Source organism: Panulirus ornatus, chromosome 57 (assembly GCF_036320965.1).
Source record: "Panulirus ornatus isolate Po-2019 chromosome 57, ASM3632096v1, whole genome shotgun sequence".
NCBI lineage: Eukaryota > Metazoa > Arthropoda > Malacostraca > Decapoda > Palinuridae > Panulirus > Panulirus ornatus.
Window position 1 is genome coordinate 2,866,973 of NC_092280.1, and position 18,955 is coordinate 2,885,927.

An 18,955-nucleotide genomic window follows, 5' to 3' on the forward strand; every position below is an offset into this window, starting at 1 on the left:
AGTGATATTGTATTCTCTTTGATGTGTTCGTAAGATGTCCATACATTTTACGTTGTATTAAGAAGATTAAAGTTTGGTATTGTCATGTATTGTGTCAGTAAGATATGGTTTGATAAAGTTGCAGTTTTTCTCTTATTCTTAGCAAAATATGGGTTCTCAGACCTTTGTTCTTTTATCCATTTATGAGATGATAAGTCGGCAAACTTCCTGCTATGCTTTATGAATGCTGGTTGGGAAGTTCATATTCTTTCTATTGGTCACTGAAATGCAGCTTGGAAGATTAGTGGTCTGTTTTGTTTGGGTTGATAGAATAAAGGGAGGCAAGTCTGCAGACTTTCTGTCTTATTGATGAAAAGTGGGTAGAGATATCTAGACTTATTACCTTATCCTTCCATATCAAAGGCCCTACTCACGGATAAAAGTCCGCTTGGAGGTCAGGCCTTTAATAAAACAAGATGGTGCTTAAGAGAGTAGGTCCCATTAAATTCCTAATGATTTCAGAGGACACTTTCTATGTAAGAAAATGAGAAACCATTTTCCTTACTAGGGTCTCAATGAAATCAGTCTTTCACCATAATGAAATAATACTTGAATATTGTAAATGTTCTGCTTATGAAGGCTCAGAATGACTTTTGAATGCCCAAAATTCAATGAACTGAGAACAAACATTTTATCAAATTCCTTATCCATTCCCATTTCAAAATTCACTTTTATTTTGGGGGGATTCTTTGTCTTCATACCTTCTCTTATGACCTTATCATCTCCTCCCTAACTCCTACAAGATGCATCATTAATTGGTTTGCTTAATTCTTTTTTAATTGCCTTTAGCCTTTCATCCAGCCAATGTAAAGGAAAATAAGCTCACACATATTGGAAAGACGACTGGAGGATATACTAAACATATAGAAGGATGAGGAAATAACAAGATAAACTTCATTTTCAGAGGATATGAATCATTGAATGTTTCAGTAATTCTCTTTTATTCACATCTGTTTACCCACAATAAGAGAAATATACAATGCTCAAACATATACAATGCTCAAACAATACATTATATACAAAATTACAATATTACACCATTCACTAGTTATATTACTGTATACAATAAGACACAGCAGAAAATTATGCAAACCTCTGCTTCTGAATATTTCATTCTTACTAGGGAAGGAATGCCTGTTTAAAGACCATACATAAATGTTAGAGGGCTCATGCCAATGTAGTGCTATTCCTTCCCTAAAATGGTATTTACTTTCCTTCCCTAAAATGGTATTTACTCTCTACAGGCAAGTATCAGTCTTATGCATCATTTACACAAAAGATGTTACCATCCAGCTTTAATGTAATAAGTATAAACGACTATTCACAACAGATTATCTTGGTATAACAGTGGCAGGATTAAAACCTGTCACAAGTAGGCCTTGTATAAGTGACAAAAGCTGATGAGAGGTCCAGAGGAACAAATGCAATAAGAATTAGTCCAATCTCTGGAATATGCACTTGCCACGATACAGGCACACATCAGAATCCTGTACTATGGAACTGAAAACCGGGCAGTACAATTAACAATATCATAACATATACATTTCCTGGTGACATGTTACAGGCACATATCAGAATCCTGTACTATGGAAATGAAAACTAGGCAGTACGATTAACAATATCATACCTTATATATCATCTAATCCTTTGCCATCCCATCTGAACAAGTTTACTATTTGTACTGATACCACTGATTTTAATACTAGTCCATATTTAGCTCTCTTGCACTCATCCTTGGCTATGATTTATGGTCAAAGTACACATGAGATCAGGATCAATAAAAAATATGAAAGAAAACATTATCAAATTTATTATTTCTTCAATACTGTATTATCAACTGACTATGCACAGAAGTCAATTTTGTAATCACTCTATAACAGCAATTTCCATGCAGAAGTCAATTTTGTAATCTCTCTATAACATCAACTTCCATGCAGAAAAAACTATGAACTCCAATTCATCACCTATATCACTTCTACCTAAATGATTCTAGTTATTAATCCAGATCTCACATATAAAGGGATATCAACAATGATTTGGAAAAAATAAACATATATGCTTTGTGCCTGATGAAACTGTTGATAATTATGTAAAACAAGCTTTTCTCTTCCTTCATGTTATGACATTTAGAAGAAATTTAGCAGAGATAAGCCCATTCCATCAATTATCCAACTCACCAAATGCATGGAATGTTGAGAAATCCACTCAACAAAGTCCCACTTAGAACTTATCACCCATCTTAGCTTTTGATGTCTGCAATGGAAATTAAAGCAAGTTTAGAGATAAAAAAGATAACTGGTGTCAGTGCATTATACATGACAGGTAGAGTGTATATGAGAAAAAATGGCCACTCTTTCATCCGTTCCTAGCACTACCCTGCTGGCATGAGATATGGTGAATGTATATGAAACAAAATCAATCTCTGATATGTGAGTTTTCAAAAAAAAAGATGGAGTCAAGAAAATGGTATACTCCTTGTAACAAGTCTTGATTATCCCTAAATATACTTTAAGGAGTGCTTGGTAAGCATAATGCATTACCTCTGAATTAATATTGTACTTCTGACACGAAAAAGACTATTCTACATTACATATCAAGTTCCACTTCCTATCATTCAATGGATATACCAATACCTAACTGTCAATGTCTTTAAAGATGACACTTTCAAGGGCATAAGTGAAGCATTTACGATGAAAGACTGGTCAAGTCATTCAAGTGCATTTTCTTGGTAAAACTAGAGAAATTTAGAGGTATTCAAACTAAAATCAACAGCTACAACTTTAGTTTCTGGAAATTTCAGTCACTTCAAATAAATAGAGTTACAGATTCTAAGCAACAATTCATTGTGATGACTGGCATACTATCATCCTATTAAAATAACGGTAATCTATCGGTATAGCTTTTACATATAAACAAAATTTAGCTCCAAGTAATGTATCAAATAAATGTCAGCTGCTAACAGGGAACATGTAACACTAATAATAATGATTCTTTATAGTAACTGTTCCTCTTTAAGAAAAGATCATTGGTTGTGGGTCCTGTCGAGACTTGAATACAATCTTAAAAGTGTTTTATCTATCTACATATCAGAAGCCTGTTCCATTTTGGAACTCCATTAAGGGGGTGGTCATGGCAATAGTCTCCATAACTAGTAAACTCCAGTGCTGCATCTTAGCCTTTAGTGCTTTACCCTTAATAGGCCACTGGCAGAGGACATCTAGAGCAGTGTTTGCAAAGGCTCTGACCTAATGTTCCTACCGACTACTACTACCTAATGCTCCTGCCTAATGTCCCTATATAATACTTCTACCTAATGTTTCTACCTAATGCTCCAAACTAAATGTTTCTGCTTAATAATTCAACCTATAACAACAATTCTATCTACTGCTCCTACCATTTAGCCAACAGGCAGGGCTAGCACATAGCACTCACCACAAGAAAATCTAGAATTACAAAGAATGAGCTGTGTGAGTTAAATGTTGTGAAGTGTTATATACAAGGAGAGATTGTATGTTTGTATGTATGATTGTATGTACGTATGTATGATTGTATGTTATATCATCTGAACACAAATTCTACCTCCACTCTGGAGATAGAATTAATGCTTCTTTGAATTTTACTCGCATAAATAACACATCAAAAAAGCTGCATCACTGAAACTCAAGTCTAACCAGCTGGTGTTTTGTTTTCTAACCAAAGATTTTTACGAAAATATTTAAGATGATTTAGTGGGATTTTATTTGATGATGAATTCTATCTTCACCCTAGAAACATGCTTTTATTGAATCTATTGCATCCATGAATTCCACTCAAACTGAACATTGTATTCTACAATATTACAAAAACTGAATTCCACCAGATTAAAATCTTATTTTCCAAATGAACAACAAAGAAACTGGGTAATAGAGACTTTATACAAATGTATGAGTAACTGGATCACTGGAATTCTAGTAGACTTGGCTCTTAACTGGTAAGCATCCTTTCACAGGCTGTTTAATAAGATATTCACACTGGTAGTCTAATATCTTGTGTGATACTGTCTATGCTGCCAAAGACTCCCATATGGATATGAGCCTCCATGGTTTTGTGTGAAGTACAGAAAATCAAAGCTCCCTCCCAGTGTACTAGCAAAACCACCATCTTTCATCAGCGTATCCCTCATGACTAGATTCTTACTGTCATGACAAACTCTCTTTCTCTATTTACTTCCAAATTTTTTTCACATCAAAAATAAAATGTAAACTCTATCTTCTCCACAATCTCTATCAATCTATATCTTTGATGCCTGCTCCCTTCAGGGACTACCTTAAAGGGGTAGCCACAGCAACAGTCTTCATAACTAATGAACTTCAATGCTGCTTCTCAGACTTTAGTGTCTCACCCTTAACATGGCACTGGCAGAGGGCAAGTCTCGTGCAGTGTTTGCAGAGGCTCCTATCTAATGTTCCAACTGAATACTTCTACTTAATATTCTTCCTTAACATTATTTTCTACCCAATGTTTCACCTAATGCTCCTCTACCTACTTCTGTCTATTGCTCCAACAATTTTGCCAAAATGCAGAGCTAGCACATAGCACTCACCACAGGAAAATCTAGTTACAAAAGAATGAGCTGTTTGAGTAAAGTGTTATCAAGTGTTATGCGTGACAAGGAGAGATTGTATGCTTGTGGACAAAATACCAGTAGTCGACACGTGGGTGAGGCAGAAAGATAAGACAACTACCTAGGTCAGAAGAGAGAAGTGCAACTTGACAACCACTCAAGTGCTGGCTCACTATTCAGCCATCACTAACCCTCCTGATACCCATAGTTTCATTCATGTCATAATCATCCAAACAACTCCTATGGTTTGCCCTTAAATCCAAACTTCCTCTTACTTACCATATTTTGAGAACTGGAACTTACCTGCAAGATGCCAACAATAAGTCCAAAGAGCCCAATGGCGCTACCGAAGATCTCCACAATGAGGATACGAACAAAGAGAGAAGCATCAGCAGCATCAGCCAACGCAGCAGATGATCCTGTGTAAAGTTTTATCAAACTCATGAACAAGATATTGTAAAGAAGAACTATATATGGTCTAGCAGTATTCTGTGATGAAACAAATCCCAACTACAGTGCACTAGAATCCACAAGGGTAGTAAGATAATGTGTCAATAGTTATGCTAGTTGAAAACAGAGTGGGTGTTTAGTGGTGCTAAAAATGTATAAGTATTTACTTCATGCTGAGTTGTGTGCTGAAAAGGGATTAATGATTAGGAATCTTTATCTATCAATTTCAACCCCTATTTCACACATTCTCTGCTTCAGATTTCATAATACCCATCAATATGAGAAATATATGACAGAGATGATAAAACAAAATATTGAGAAAACCATGAGAATTCCACTTTAGAGTGCTAAGTTTCATCACAGTATGTTGAAAATCCATCTTACCGACAATTCCAACGGACAGGCCACAGAAGAGATTAGTGAGCCCCACAGTAAGACCAGCAGCAAACATAAGGTAACCTGAGAGGAGGTTTTGTTCAAAAATCTTGTTATCTTCCTCTGCTTTATCTTCTGAATATTCCTGCAAAATATGGATGGCAATGTCAGCAATACTGTTACTGATGTAATTTTTCTAGTGTGTTTTTACAAAGCAATACTGTTACTGATGTAATTTTTCTACTGTGTTTTTACAAGTCTGTTCCACTGTCACTGCTATTCTATCTGACAACAGACAAAGATTTTGGAGCTCCACTAAGTGAGAACCTTGCCCACAAGAACAAACTTTTGTAAATGCTTTGAGGGATGCTGTTTAGTCTTTAGCACTTGAATGAGTAGGTATTGTAACATTCTACAGGTGTTATCCTATTCTCATTGTGGGAATCAAAACATGAAAAGTACATAAAATTATAAGATTTTTATCATGTATAAACCACTGGCTCAATCTCATGGTTACTCTGATTCAATACACAATCATTCACCACAACAAAGGATTGGAAGAAAATTGATGCATTTCATATTTCTTATCAATGTGGAATTAACAGGTAACAACACAATGAATACCATTACTGAATAAAGAATGTAATCACTAACCTCCAAAATACCAGCAAGGATGATTGCAATAATAAGTCCATAGATAGCTACAGCCTCACAGAAGATAACAGAGATGAGATTCTTAGTCTTAATACGAGGAGCACGGACACCACCACCAACTATGCTCACTCCCGTTGTGTGGATACCCCTGTTTAGGTTTACATAAATATCAGTTCAGAGAACTATTCTGAAAAATGAGTCATGCAATATCAAACATAAGAATATCTACCTAAAAAAGTACAGAGCTGTTTTCTTACTTCCTAAGTAAATCAGCATCAACTACACCTATGCAAATCCACCCCGAAGCTGCCTAGATCCGAGGTTCCCAACCTTTTTGAGGTATATCTATCTATGTACCTGATGCCTGTTCCTAACTGGAACTCCCTTAAGGGGGTGGTCATGGCAAGAGAGTCTCTATAACAAGAGATTTCCAGTGCTGCTTCTCAGCCTTTATGGCCTCACCCTCAACAGGCCACTGGCATACAGCAACTCCAGTGCAGTGCTTCTTTAGTTTGCTGTCAAAACCTGCTCTAAGACTGAGTAATTTACATGTTGCCACTACAGAATTTCAAATTTCATTAAATACCCATGAGCTAATATCAAAAACGTTTAAGAGTACGTAGTAGTCCTGGCATTCCTCAAAATTATTCATGTTTAGGAACAAAAAAGAGAAGAGATGTTTTACATTTTCTGCAAGATATTTGCAGCACTTTAAAACTCTGCTATGATACTGCCTCAGTGCCAGAGAAAAACTGAAACTAGATAAAACTTGGTGAGCTTCATGACTGCCATACCAAATTCTAAACCTGCAAAATAATTAAATGAACAATATTGCTATGGCATGGAATTTACTTTACATTATGATGACCACCTCTACTTCCATCAATGGTAAAAAAAGAAAAGAAATGGCTTACTCACATAGCTGCTCCAACAACAGACAGGGATACAGTCAACCCAATCCCAGTTGCACCCCAAAAGTATGGTGAGACATTAGTCAAGAACCAGCCAAAGTCGATCCTCTCACCCTGCCCTGTGATAACGTAGCCGATACCTAGTAAATAAAAGTAATCAGTGAGAATCACGCAAGTGTGAAAAGATTAGCATTAATACTGGGATGTTTCTGGACATTCATTAACATCCCGAAAGCATTCATACTGACAAAAGGTAAAGCTTTATGAGAAAAAAAGGTGTTTCAACAGCATAAGTTGCAATACAGAAATTTTCAGAACTCATTTAACATTACATTTTGTTTATCACAGTAAACAATCAGAATATGAAGATTATTCTCAAACACTAAACCTCAGTTATTCTAGACATTACTGCTACTAATATGCTATGCAGTTTGTTAAGAATTAAGGACCTGAACAATATTTTGTCTACTTGCCAATAGCAGCGAGGAGAAGTAAATAAAGGTAGAGTCCATATTGCAAGTAGCCTTTTATGTATCCCATGGTTGGAACCCTCCTGAAAACTTAAACATCAAGTTATTGCATGATTTTACAAAATATTGTACATTACAAAAGTTTACAATCAACATCAAGATCTGCTTGCTAACTATATGATAATAATAGTATCATCAGTATCCAGGAGCCAGGGTTGAAAGAAAATTAACTATGCATGTCACACGAAGCAACTAAGAAGGCTGGAACAAGGGAGGCAAGAAATCATCTCCTCCTTTACCGTTTCTTTCCAAAACAATGAAGAAAAGGAGCAAAATGAGGATATTCCTCTGAAGACCCAATTGTCTATTCCTGACATTACCTCACCAACATGGGTAAGTGCATACAAGCAAGAAATACAAGAAAATAATAATATCAACGAAACAATAAAAAAAAAATTTCTTTCACACCCTTCTGCCATTGCCTGCATTAACAAGTTATTGTACAGAAACAGATGACAACCAAAGAGAAAAATCCTATTATGGCTCCTTCATTCCTTCGTTTGGAAAGTAGGAGTACAGGAGATAATGATTTCCAGCCCCTGTTAGTCATCTTCGGCATACATACAACAAATTGGAAGTAACCTTTTTCCCCTATCTCCAGGAACAATAATAATAATAATAGTAATAATAATAAACAGATATATTCCGTGCAAGAATCATTTCGAGTAGATAAAAACGTGTTCCTTAAAAACCCTGCCATTGTCAAAACCACTTTTGGCAAAATACTGGGCCTATGGTTAAAGTGCGATTAAGGGGAGTAACCCTTGGAAGATAGCCTTAAATGGATTCCCCCACTAGTAGTGATGGAGAGCAGACACTTGTGATTCTAAACACAGAGTATCTGAAGGAGACCCATCAAACTTACTTTCATAATGAATGATATTAAGGCAATAATAGTATGAGTTAAGAATTATAAAAAGATAATACAACAGCAAAAAAAAACGAGAACCCATGAAAACCTCAAGAAGCCTCCCTTGCAGTCAAAATTTACTTTAATGTTCATTACACACATCAAACTGTACCAGTCACTCACAAGACTAGATCATTTCTGAGAAAACCAAGCATAGAAATATAAATACAAGAAAATACACAAGACCGGACATGACCTAAAAAATCTAAGCTTAGAAGAGGAGCTGACAGAAGAGGACTCCACAGGAGGCCTACGGTCAGAAGATCTGCGAGTATCTGTGAGTATGAAAATGCACGGTCAACATGGCACCAGATGTCAACAAACAGTTGGAACTGTTAGCAGCCATGCAATCCCCAGCAGAAGACGAAATTACAATTATGTCTCTGCTATCACTCTAGTTGCTAGGTGAGACTGGGTTAGGTTTTTGTGGGTTCTCTCGATATCATACTACATATTATCTACTTTCCGTCAACTGACCCTCACATTTTGCCTGATCTTCATAACCCTTTATTGCCTTATCAAGCCCTATATTAAGCATTACAACTGTAATATTCAGATGTTACAGCAATGAAGATCTATTCTAAACTACAAATCATTTAGCCCCCCCCCCCTCCCCCGTAAGGGAGGTCACAATAGAGAAGTCTTTAGAATGACTGTTTTCGTGGTTTATCTTTCTAGCTAGAACTTAAGATATATCTGAACTGGATCCGAATTATATAAAATATTGAGGTGAGTAGCTTATGTTTTAGAGGACCAAAGCCTCTAATTAAATATCACCTCTGAAGCTATGTAAATATTAGATAAGCAATTTTTCTCCACCGGCCAAGTCTAAGGTATGACCACAGATCACTTTATTTTCAATTTATTATCAATTTTCTGACAAACTACCCTTCGATCTCTTCCTAAGACTTACATGTCTTATCCAAATCATCTAAATTGGAAATTAGTTCAATCAATCTCTCTTTTATATAAAAGTAAACAATCTTCAAACATTACACTGGGGACACATTTGTACATCTTGTATGGCAGGAATCACAACTATTTCTATCATAACAGTCATGATATGGATTACTTTATCTCTCTACATGACTTGGAACACCATTAATCTCACCTTGGCACTGTAGGAAGGATAAATTTCAGCGGTGAGGCAAATGTTCAGCTTTCCTGCCTCACTTTGACAAGATGCTGAGGATCGATCACCTGACTCAACTTTCATAAGATTTTGGTAGAATTTTTCAAATATCAAAGCTATATTCATTATACTAAATATTTTTATAAGTTTCAAATATTTTCATTAAGTTGTATGAACTAATTATTGTATTTGTATATTTTATCTAATATTATATTTTACAAAATATTTTGGGAAATATTCTGCTGTAATGGTATTTTCACTACCAAGTACACAAAAATACAGTTATTTGAAATGAAATTGGGAATACTAATACATTAATCATAGCGAAAAAACTCTATATATTTTCATTGAATTGGTTTTAGTGTGATATTATCATTTAGATCAAGGAATAATGATGGAATATTGTGGTAAGAGTAACGTTCATCACCGTGTTGTTGTTAGTGTCCCAGTGTGAGGTGGTGAACTGTTATTGTGTTGGTGGTTTGTCTTTATAACATTTTTGACACGTACAGCCACCCTCTCCTGCCTTGACTAAGAGTTGAACATCAATGAAATTTATATTTTTGTATGTGGAGAGGCGCCATGAGGCCGTGAGAGACACCAGACGGGGTTGTTAGCCAGGAAATGACTAGCGCGATTTGCGGCAGCCTTGAAGTTCTGGACAATATTTCGGGGAATTAAAGTGGTTTTCAGTCCAACAGTTTGAACTATAGGTTACGTGCATAACTCCCTGCCATCATGCCTGGGAAGAAGAAGAAATATAATGCAAGATTTCCACCGGTAAGTGTCTGGCTGTGTATTAAGAGGGTATGTCAGTGGTTGGTATGGTTATCGATAAGTTAGCAGCTGCTCACCCAGGCCTGGGGTGACCTCACCAAGTCATTTACTCATTCTGCGAGCAGTTAGCAGTCTGGTGTCCCTGTCATAAGCAGCCTTAGGGTCATATATCTCAGAGTGCTCTATGGTATTTGGCTAACTGCAACCCAGTGGCTTCGGGTATGGGATGGTTTCTGTAGGTTGGAGGTTTATGGGTCTGTGACCTAAGATAAGTCCAGTTGGTGATTTGATGATAGGCTTTTTTAGTTTGCTTTGTAAATCAGGAGATGGCTACTTATGTTTCGGGTGCTTTATGTAGTTTGTTGCGATTACAGGTATACCTGCATAGGACCACTCTATCTTATCTTTTGTATTGAATAAAGCATATCATGGACTCTATACGGTTAGTTGATGTTAAAGTAAGCAATATATTTGTAGAAATATTAACACCGTGTGCAGACCATTGTAACCTCCCTAGCAGTCAAGATTTACTTTAACATCTAATATTGTAATTGACATACGCCAGTCTCTTTCATGAAAATGTATCATTAGAATGGAGTTGGATGCCAACAAGCAGACTGCGAGTGACTGTATGATTCCCAGCAGCAGACGAATTCAATGTTTACATTTCTATCATGTCATTTATTAAATTCCAGAAGATGATGGTGTTTAGGTTCTTTTGATGCTTCACAAGTGAATTACTTTAACTTCATTCATCCCCATATCTTTCCTAATATACAGAACCATACTGCTTTATTCATTTTAGTAAAATATAAAGCTTCAGATCATGTTTTTCAACTAATGTTCATAAACTCTGAGTGATGCTGAATTCCATCAAAGTTCGACAGAATTATTATCAAGTTGGTGAAATATACTTGTAATGCTTCAGGAGCCCTTGTTAACTAACAAAAACAAAAGTTTATTGCTTTCCTCTTGGTATTTTATGAATTTGTTTTGTAGTCTTTAACCTGTTGATGGTATGCCATACCTCCTGGCCTCTGAGGAATAGATGTTTTATAAGTAGAGTGAAAAGCAGTTTGTCATGAAATACAAGAATATCATATAAGAAAAATATAACATCAAGAAACAAATTATATAGGCCTCAACCCCAAGGAAGATTAACAAACATCTAGTGATAGCATATAACTAAGGTAACAGTGTTTTGCTAGGTGTTGTATTTTTATGTATTACACTGTTATGATATTTTTCATACGTTACCCTAGCATTGCAGAACATAGTATCAGTATATAAAGCTAATAGCCATGCAGACTTGAACGATTTTTGTTAATGTACTAGTTTAGGTCCACATTGCAATTGGCTTTAAATTTTGAATGACTTGTTACTGTTATATTAGTGATATGTTTATATCACGAATAATAGGGTAACAGAGGTGTGTGGTAATAAAACGAGTGTGGTTGACAGAGCAGAAGAGGGTGTTTTGAAATGGTTTGGTCACATGGAGAGAATGAGCGAGGAAAGATTGACAAAGAGGATATATGTGTTGGAGGTGGAGGGAACGAGAAGTGGGAGACCAAATTGGAGGTGGAAAGATGGAGTGAAAAAGATTTTGAATGATCGGGGCCTGAACATGCAGGAGGGTGAAAGGCGTGCAAGGAATAGAGTGAATTGGAACGATGTGGTATACCGGGGTCGACATGTTGTCAATGGATTGAACCAGGGCATGTGAAGCATCTGGGGTAAACCATGGAAAGTTGTGTGGGGCCTGGATGTGGAAAGGGAGCTGTGGTTTCAGTGCATTATTACATGACAGCTAGAGACTGAGTGTGAACAAATGGGACCTTTGTTGTCTTTTCCTAGTGCTACCTCGTGCTCATGAGGGGAGAGGGGTTGTTATTTCATGTGTGGCGAGGTGGCGATGGGAATGAATAAAGGCAGACAGTATGAATTATGTACATGTGTATATATGTATATGTCTATGTGTGGATATATATGTATACATTGAGATGTATAGGTATGTATGTTTGCATGTGGACGTGTATGTATATACATGTGTATGTGGCTGGGTTGGGCCATTTCTTTCGTCTGTTTCCTTGCGCTACCTCGCTAACGCGGGATACAGCGACAAAGCAAAATATGATATATATATACCTCGCTGAGGCGGGAAATGGCGAATAGTATGAAAGAAAAGAAATATATATATATATATATATATATATATATATATATATATATATATATATATATATATATTTTTTTTTTTTTTTTTTTTTTTTTTTTTTTTTTTGCTGTCTCCCGCGTTTGCGAGGTAGCGCAAGGAAACAGACGAAAGAAATGGCCCAACCCACCCCCATACACATGTATATACATACATCCACACACGCAAATATACATACCTACACAGCTTTCCATGGTTTACCCCAGACGCTTCACATGCCTTGATTCAGTCCACTGACAGCATGTCAACCCCAGTATACCACATCGCTCCAATTCACTCTATTCCTTGCCCTCCTTTCACCCTCCTGCATGTTCAGGCCCCGATCACACAAAATCTTTTTCACTCCATCTTTCCACCTCCAATTTGGTCTCCCTCTTCTCCTCGTTCCCTCCACCTCTGACACATATATCCTCTTGGTCAATCTTTCCTCACTCATTCTCTCCATGTGCCCAAACCATTTCAAAACACCCTCTTCTGCTCTCTCAACCACGCTCTTTTTATTTCCACACATCTCTCTTACCCTTACGTTACTTACTCGATCAAACCACCTCACACCACACATTGTCCTCAAACATCTCATATCCAGCACATCCATCCTCCTGCGCACAACTCTATCCATAGCCCACGCCTCGCAACCATACAACATTGTTGGAACCACTATTCCTTCAAACATACCCATTTTTGCTTTCCGAGATAATGTTCTCGACTTCCACACATTCTTCAAGGCTCCCAGAATTTTCGCCCCCTCCCCAACCCTATGATCCACTTCTGCTTCCATGGTTCCATCCGCTGCCAGATCCACTCCCAGATATCTCAAACACTTCACTTCCTCCAGTTTTTCTCCATTCAAACTCACCTCCCAATTGACTTGACCCTCAAGCCAACTGTACCTAATAACCTTGCTCTTATTCACATTTACTCTTAGCTTTCTTCTTTCACACACTTTACCCAACTCAGTCACCAGCTTCTGCAGTTTCTCACATGAATCAGCCACCAGCGCTGTATCATCAGCAAACAACAACTGACTCACTTCCCAAGCGGAATGCGTGCATAGTGCCATTGTACAAAGGCAAAGGGGATAAGAGTGAGTGCTCAAATTACAGAGGTATAAGTTTGTTGAGTATTCCTGGTAAATTATATGGGAGGGTATTGATTGAGAGGGTGAAGGCATGTACAGAGCATCAGATTGGGGAAGAGCAGTGTGGTTTCAGAAGTGGTAGAGGATATGTGGATCAGGTGTTTGCTTTGAAGAATGTATGTGAGAAATACTTAGAAAAGCAAATGGATTTGTATGTAGCATTTATGGATCTGGAGAAGGCATATGATAGAGTTGATAGAGATGCTCTGTGGAAGGTAGTAAGAATATATGGTGTGGGAGGCAAGTTGTTAGAAGCAGTGAAAAGTTTTTACCGAGGATGTAAGGCATATATATATATATATATATATATATATATATATATATATATATATATATATATATATATATATATATATATATAAGTATTAAGAATATATGGTGTGGGAGGCAAGTTGTTAGAAGCAGTGAAAAGTTTTTATCGAGGATGTAAGGCATGTGTACGTGTAGGAAGAGAGGAAAGTGATTGGTTCTCAGTGAATGTAGGTTTGCGGCAGGGGTGTGTGATGTCTCCATGGTTGTTTAATTTGTTTATGGATGGGGTTGTAAGGGAGGTAAATGCAAGAGTCCTGGAAAGAGGGGCAAGTATGAAGTCTGTTGGGGATGAGAGAGCTTGGGAAGTGAGTCAGTTGTTGTTCGCTGATGATACAGCGCTGGTGGCTGATTCATGTGAGAAACTGCAGAAGCTGGTGACTGAGTTTGGTAAAGTGTGTGGAAGAAGAAAGTTGAGAGTAAATGTGAATAAGAGCAAGGTTATTAGGTACAGTAGGGGTGAGGGTCAAGTCAATTGGGAGGTGAGTTTGAATGGAGAAAAACTGGAGGAAGTGAAGTGTTTTAGATACCTGGGAGTGGATCTGTCAGCGGATGGAACCATGGAAGCGGAAGTGGATCATAGGGTGGGGGAGGGGGCGAAAATTTTGGGAGCCTTGAAAAATGTGTGGAAGTCGAGAACATTATCTCGGAAAGCAAAAATGGGTATGTTTGAGGGAATAGTGGTTCCAACAATGTTGTATGGTTGCGAGGCGTGGGCTATGGATAGAGATGTGCGCAGGAGGATGGATGTGCTGGAAATGAGATGTTTGAGGACAATGTGTGGTGTGAGGTGGTTTGATCGAGTAAGTAACGTAAGGGTAAGAGAGATGTGTGGAAATAAAAAGAGCGTGGTTGAGAGAGCAGAAGAGGGTGTTTTGAAATGGTTTGGGCACATGGAGAGAATGAGTGAGGAGAGATTGACCAAGAGGATATATGTGTCGGAGGTGGAGGGAACGAGGAGAAGAGGGAGACCAAATTGGAGGTGGAAAGATGGAGTGAAAAAGATTTTGTGTGATCGGGGCCTGAACATGCAGGAGGGTGAAAGGAGGGCAAGGAATAGAGTGAATTGGAGTCATGTGGTATACAGGGGTTGACGTGCTGTCAGTGGATTGAATCAAGGCATGTGAAGTGTCTGGGGTAAACCATGGAAAGCTGTGTAGGTATGTATATTTGCGTGTGTGGACGTGTGTATGTACATGTGTATGGGGGGGGGGGGGTTGGGCCATTTCTTTCGTCTGTTTCCTTGCGCTACCTCGCAAACGCGGGAGACAGCGACAAAGTATAAAAAAAAAAAAAAAAAAAAAAAATATATATATATTACTTTTATTATCATTATTATTATTATACTCAACCACTGTTTCCCACGACAGCGAGTTAGCGCCAGGAAACAGACAAAGAATGGCACATCCATTCATATACATATATACACATTTACATAGTCATACTTGTTTGCTTTCATCCATTCCTGTTGTCACCCCGTCCCTCAGGAAACAGCTTCATTGTCCTCGCTTCAGTGAGATAGCGCCTGGAAAACAGACAAAAAGGCCACATTCGTTCACACTTGTACACTAGTTGTCATGTGTAATGCACCAAAACCACAACTCCCTATCCACATCCAGGCCCCACGGACCTTTCCATGCTTTACCACCAACATTTCACATGCCCTGGTTCAGTCCATTGACAGCACGTCGACCCTGGTATACCACATTATTTCAATTCACTATCCTTTCATGCCTCTCACCCTCCTTGTTCCCTTCACCTCTGACACATATATCCTCTTTGCCAACTTTTCCTCATTCTCCGTATTGTCTTTTCCCACATAAGTAAGGTCACACCAAGAAGAGATGAATGGCCCATTTGCTCACATCCACTGTCCAGCAGTCATAATGCACTTAAAGCAGAGCCCCTGTCCATAGAACCTTTCTGTGGTTTCCCTTAACCTCTTCATTTATCCTCTTCCACCCCATTGACAGCACATTAACCAGTTAACATATTTCTCTTCCTCCTGAATGTTCAGGTCCCAGTAACTGAAAACCTCTTTCAAGCTATTCTTCCATATATCTCTGTTTATTCCACAAATGATGAAGTGGCAGGGCTAAACTGGTACTTTGCATGTGGTGAATGTCATTTGGTTTCATACTGGTAATTGGTGGAACTTACTTGAACCCCTAGAAATGTAGAGAATAGGATGTACTTCCAGTTGTTGCTTATCAATTTACAGGTAGAGTTTTAAAGGAAGTTCTGATAAACAAGAATGGAAATCATTCAAAACATATAGGGTTTAGTAAAGGAGTATAGTAGAGTTGATAGGAAAGCACTTTGGGAAGTTCTGACTCCATATGGTGTGCCTAGAAAACCCCAGAATGCTCTTAAGAGCTTTTATAATGTAAGCTATGCTTGTCTTAGAGAAAATACATATGAATTGAGTGGTTTGAAATAGAGTGGTATGCATCGCTTAATGTCACCATGTTTGTTTAAGATTTGTTTGAGTAGGGCATTGTATAAGATGAGAGTTAGAAGGAATAGTTGCATTAGACTGGTGAAACATATTAGAGCAGAGTAAAAATTATCATAGATGAATTTTCCAGGGGTTTGATGTCTGACACTTATCCTGTCAGAATTAGAGAATTCAACTTATAAGATGAAGGCTTGAAGAAGAGAGAAAATGTTGAGATAAACCAGTACAGAATTGGCTGAAATGCTACCATGGCTTTGCTTGCACTGATAGTAACCTTCAAACTATCCTGTTGATATCCTCTTAGCCTATGGACTCACATATTGTTTTTCAAGTAAGAGAGCTATCACTTGATTGACCAGCATCAGCTGTAAACCACGTTTGGATTAACAACAGCAGTTTTTGTATGCTGCATGGACTGCAGGTGATCTCGCTTGGATTGTTTGAACCTGTTAAAGGAATTGGGTAAATCTTTGCTGTGTACTGCTGCAGCGTACATAAAACTTGAAAATCCTGCTCTTTATGAACCAGATCATTTGAACCAACAATTTTTTTTCATTTTCTTTGCAGGGAACAGGTTGATATCTAATATAGCAAGCAATTGAGGTAAGATGGTTTCTTATCGTTCAAACTCATATTCCTTAACCTAACAAAGGTTAGGTTAGGTTAGGTTTCATTCAGTTTCACGGTCGAGCTTTTAAATTATTTTACCAAGGAAACCACAACCTAACCTAAGTTAGGTAAGGGTATGCTCATTTTGGTTTGTTTCTTCCCATATATTCCCTCATCTTCCAGGATATGACCTTTGTCAGCTTTCTGATTTTGACACAGTAAGTATCTAGATTGCAACTGTTATGCACTAGCTAAATATTTTTATGAATAGTGACTACATTCCCATAAAACATGAATATTTTCCAGTACCATCACTGCTTCCCTTAACATAACCATTACAAAATTTTTTGATATGATTGGCCAACAGTCAGGTATTTACCTTACCTGACATACACCTTATGATGGTTTCAGAGGTTTCCTGTTCCTACAGCTGTCTTTGGCCAAGCTGTAGTATTTCTTTTCTGCTCAGTCAGGCTATTGGAGACTGCAGCCTGTAGGCATTGTAGTGACACATTCTGGTTGGTATGGCACAATTTGTAAACATTTATCCAAGGCCTCCTTCGAATTTCTTCATTAAACAGTCCATAATGTTTCTTTTAGCTGAAGGCAGTGCATTAAGCAGTTTGGTTTGTGGATATTTATAGTGTTTCTTTCTATTAAGGAGCTATATTCAAGTGCAGATTGGGAACTACACCTTTCAGGATTTCCCAGACATTAATCAGGTATCTCTCCAGTATGAGCTCTAGAGAGCATAGCCTCACTGCTTTCATTCATTTTCAGTAGGCTGGGTTCATTACAATGTTATTTGGAGTTGTTAGAGACCTTTGTGCCATTTCAAATTCTGCAGTTTCACTGTGTTTAAAAGATGTACTTTGCACACACCGGTGTGTACAATATCTGTGTTAGTGTTGTGAAAAGGAGCATAATTTTTTATTTTTACCTTTTTTTTCCTCAAGGTCCCAAAACTTGAACCTGCCATCTTTTTAAAAGAGGCAGCCATTGCTATATTACATTAACTTAGGGTAAGATCATCAGATACCACATAGTACTCCAGTCTTTTATACTGCCCTCTGAGTCTTTACGTTGGTTATTTCTTCTTGGCATTTTGTACTTTATGTTATGAATCATAGCTTTATGTTATAATCATTGCTTTTCATTCTTCTGGTGCATAGAGGTCACATTTTTTGCCAAAAAAAATCTAGAGTTGTGATTGGCTTCTGATACAGATATTACACAGACATCTTGAATGGATAATGAAAGATTTTGGGCTGAGAGGCTAAGGAGGCACTGCTCTTAGACAGTATTTTTGGGTTTTGCAAGTGAAATGTAACATGCTGTGTTTAGTGATAGTACAAATTAATTTTTATGCAAGTGATAAAATAGTGGAATATTTTTTGAATAGAAAACTTAATGTGTTAGGGTTCAGAAATGATGAATTAGGCTCCATGGATTTTTTTGTATGATGTTGCAATTTTGCAAGTTATGCTGTAGTATATGTATAAATATTTCGAAACCCATTTCTTTTTTAGCTGTAGAAGGAAGTCCTTTTGCGTATGTTTTAGCAGTAGTGGGTGCTAATTTGCTTCCTTCTTTGTAGAATACAATAGAGGGACTGTTGACAGATGAGTTAGTTTCAGACCTCTGGATGTGCCCAGGCTTCTTTCTAAAGGATGTTTTGTGCTTTTGGTACTGATATTTTCTTTTTGTTTATATGTCTCGTATGTAGTGATGCCATTCAGGCAAGGAATCAGGTATATCAGGTTTGGAAAAGCTCTTCTGCTTTTATCAGTGCTGGTATGGGATTAGGGTCTCATCTCTAAGCTCCCCTCTTTTGGCTTCCCTCCC

The 18,955-nt window shown here is 37.6% G+C and overlaps 2 protein-coding genes across 5 annotated transcripts in view; one reads left to right on the forward strand and one right to left on the reverse strand.

The window, feature by feature from the left end:
* Positions 1-18,955, forward strand: part of NC2alpha (negative cofactor 2 alpha) — a 347,119-nt gene that overhangs the window by 282,690 nt on the left and 45,474 nt on the right. Inside the window, exons 1-2 of one of the 3 annotated variants that reach the window (XM_071694267.1) lie at positions 10,029-10,384; positions 17,069-17,104. The exons of 1 other annotated variant lie outside the window; for it this stretch is intronic. Coding sequence is in view for 1 of the 2 variants with exons in the window: in XM_071694266.1 (XP_071550367.1) it covers positions 10,343-10,384 (42 nt within the window). In the remaining variant the exon portion in view is untranslated. Of the gene's footprint in view, positions 1-10,028; positions 10,385-17,068; positions 17,105-18,955 lie in introns of those variants that run through there. One more of the 3 variants, XM_071694266.1, reaches the window with a different exon arrangement.
* On the reverse strand, positions 964-9,709 carry LOC139766103 (V-type proton ATPase 21 kDa proteolipid subunit c''-like). 2 transcript variants are annotated; one of them, XM_071694264.1, is made up of 7 exons: positions 9,584-9,709; positions 7,506-7,592; positions 7,040-7,172; positions 6,122-6,269; positions 5,477-5,612; positions 4,946-5,061; positions 964-2,292 (listed from the first exon to the last, which is right to left on the reverse strand). In XM_071694264.1, the coding sequence occupies exons 2-7, from the start codon at positions 7,570-7,572 to the stop codon at positions 2,260-2,262; spliced, it is 633 nt and encodes a 210-aa protein (XP_071550365.1). In that variant the 5' UTR covers positions 7,573-7,592; positions 9,584-9,709; the 3' UTR covers positions 964-2,259. The 2 variants fall into 2 exon arrangements, with proteins under 2 accessions (XP_071550365.1, XP_071550366.1); XM_071694265.1 differs by having other exon boundaries at positions 7,506-7,585; positions 9,584-9,688.

What these genes read in the sequence shown, in the direction of transcription:
- LOC139766103 (XM_071694264.1), bottom strand. Translation starts at nt 7,572, where the DNA reads ATGGGATACATAAAAGGCTACTTGCAATATGGACTCTACCTTTATTTA. An exon ending in TCTGTTGTTGGAGCAGCTAT is followed by an intron (nt 6,270 to 7,039) that starts GTGAGTAAGCCA and finishes AAACCTAAACAG; the next exon opens with GGGTATCCACACAACGGGAG. An exon ending in TCCTTGCTGGTATTTTGGAG is followed by an intron (nt 5,613 to 6,121) that starts GTTAGTGATTAC and finishes CATATTTTGCAG; the next exon opens with GAATATTCAGAAGATAAAGC.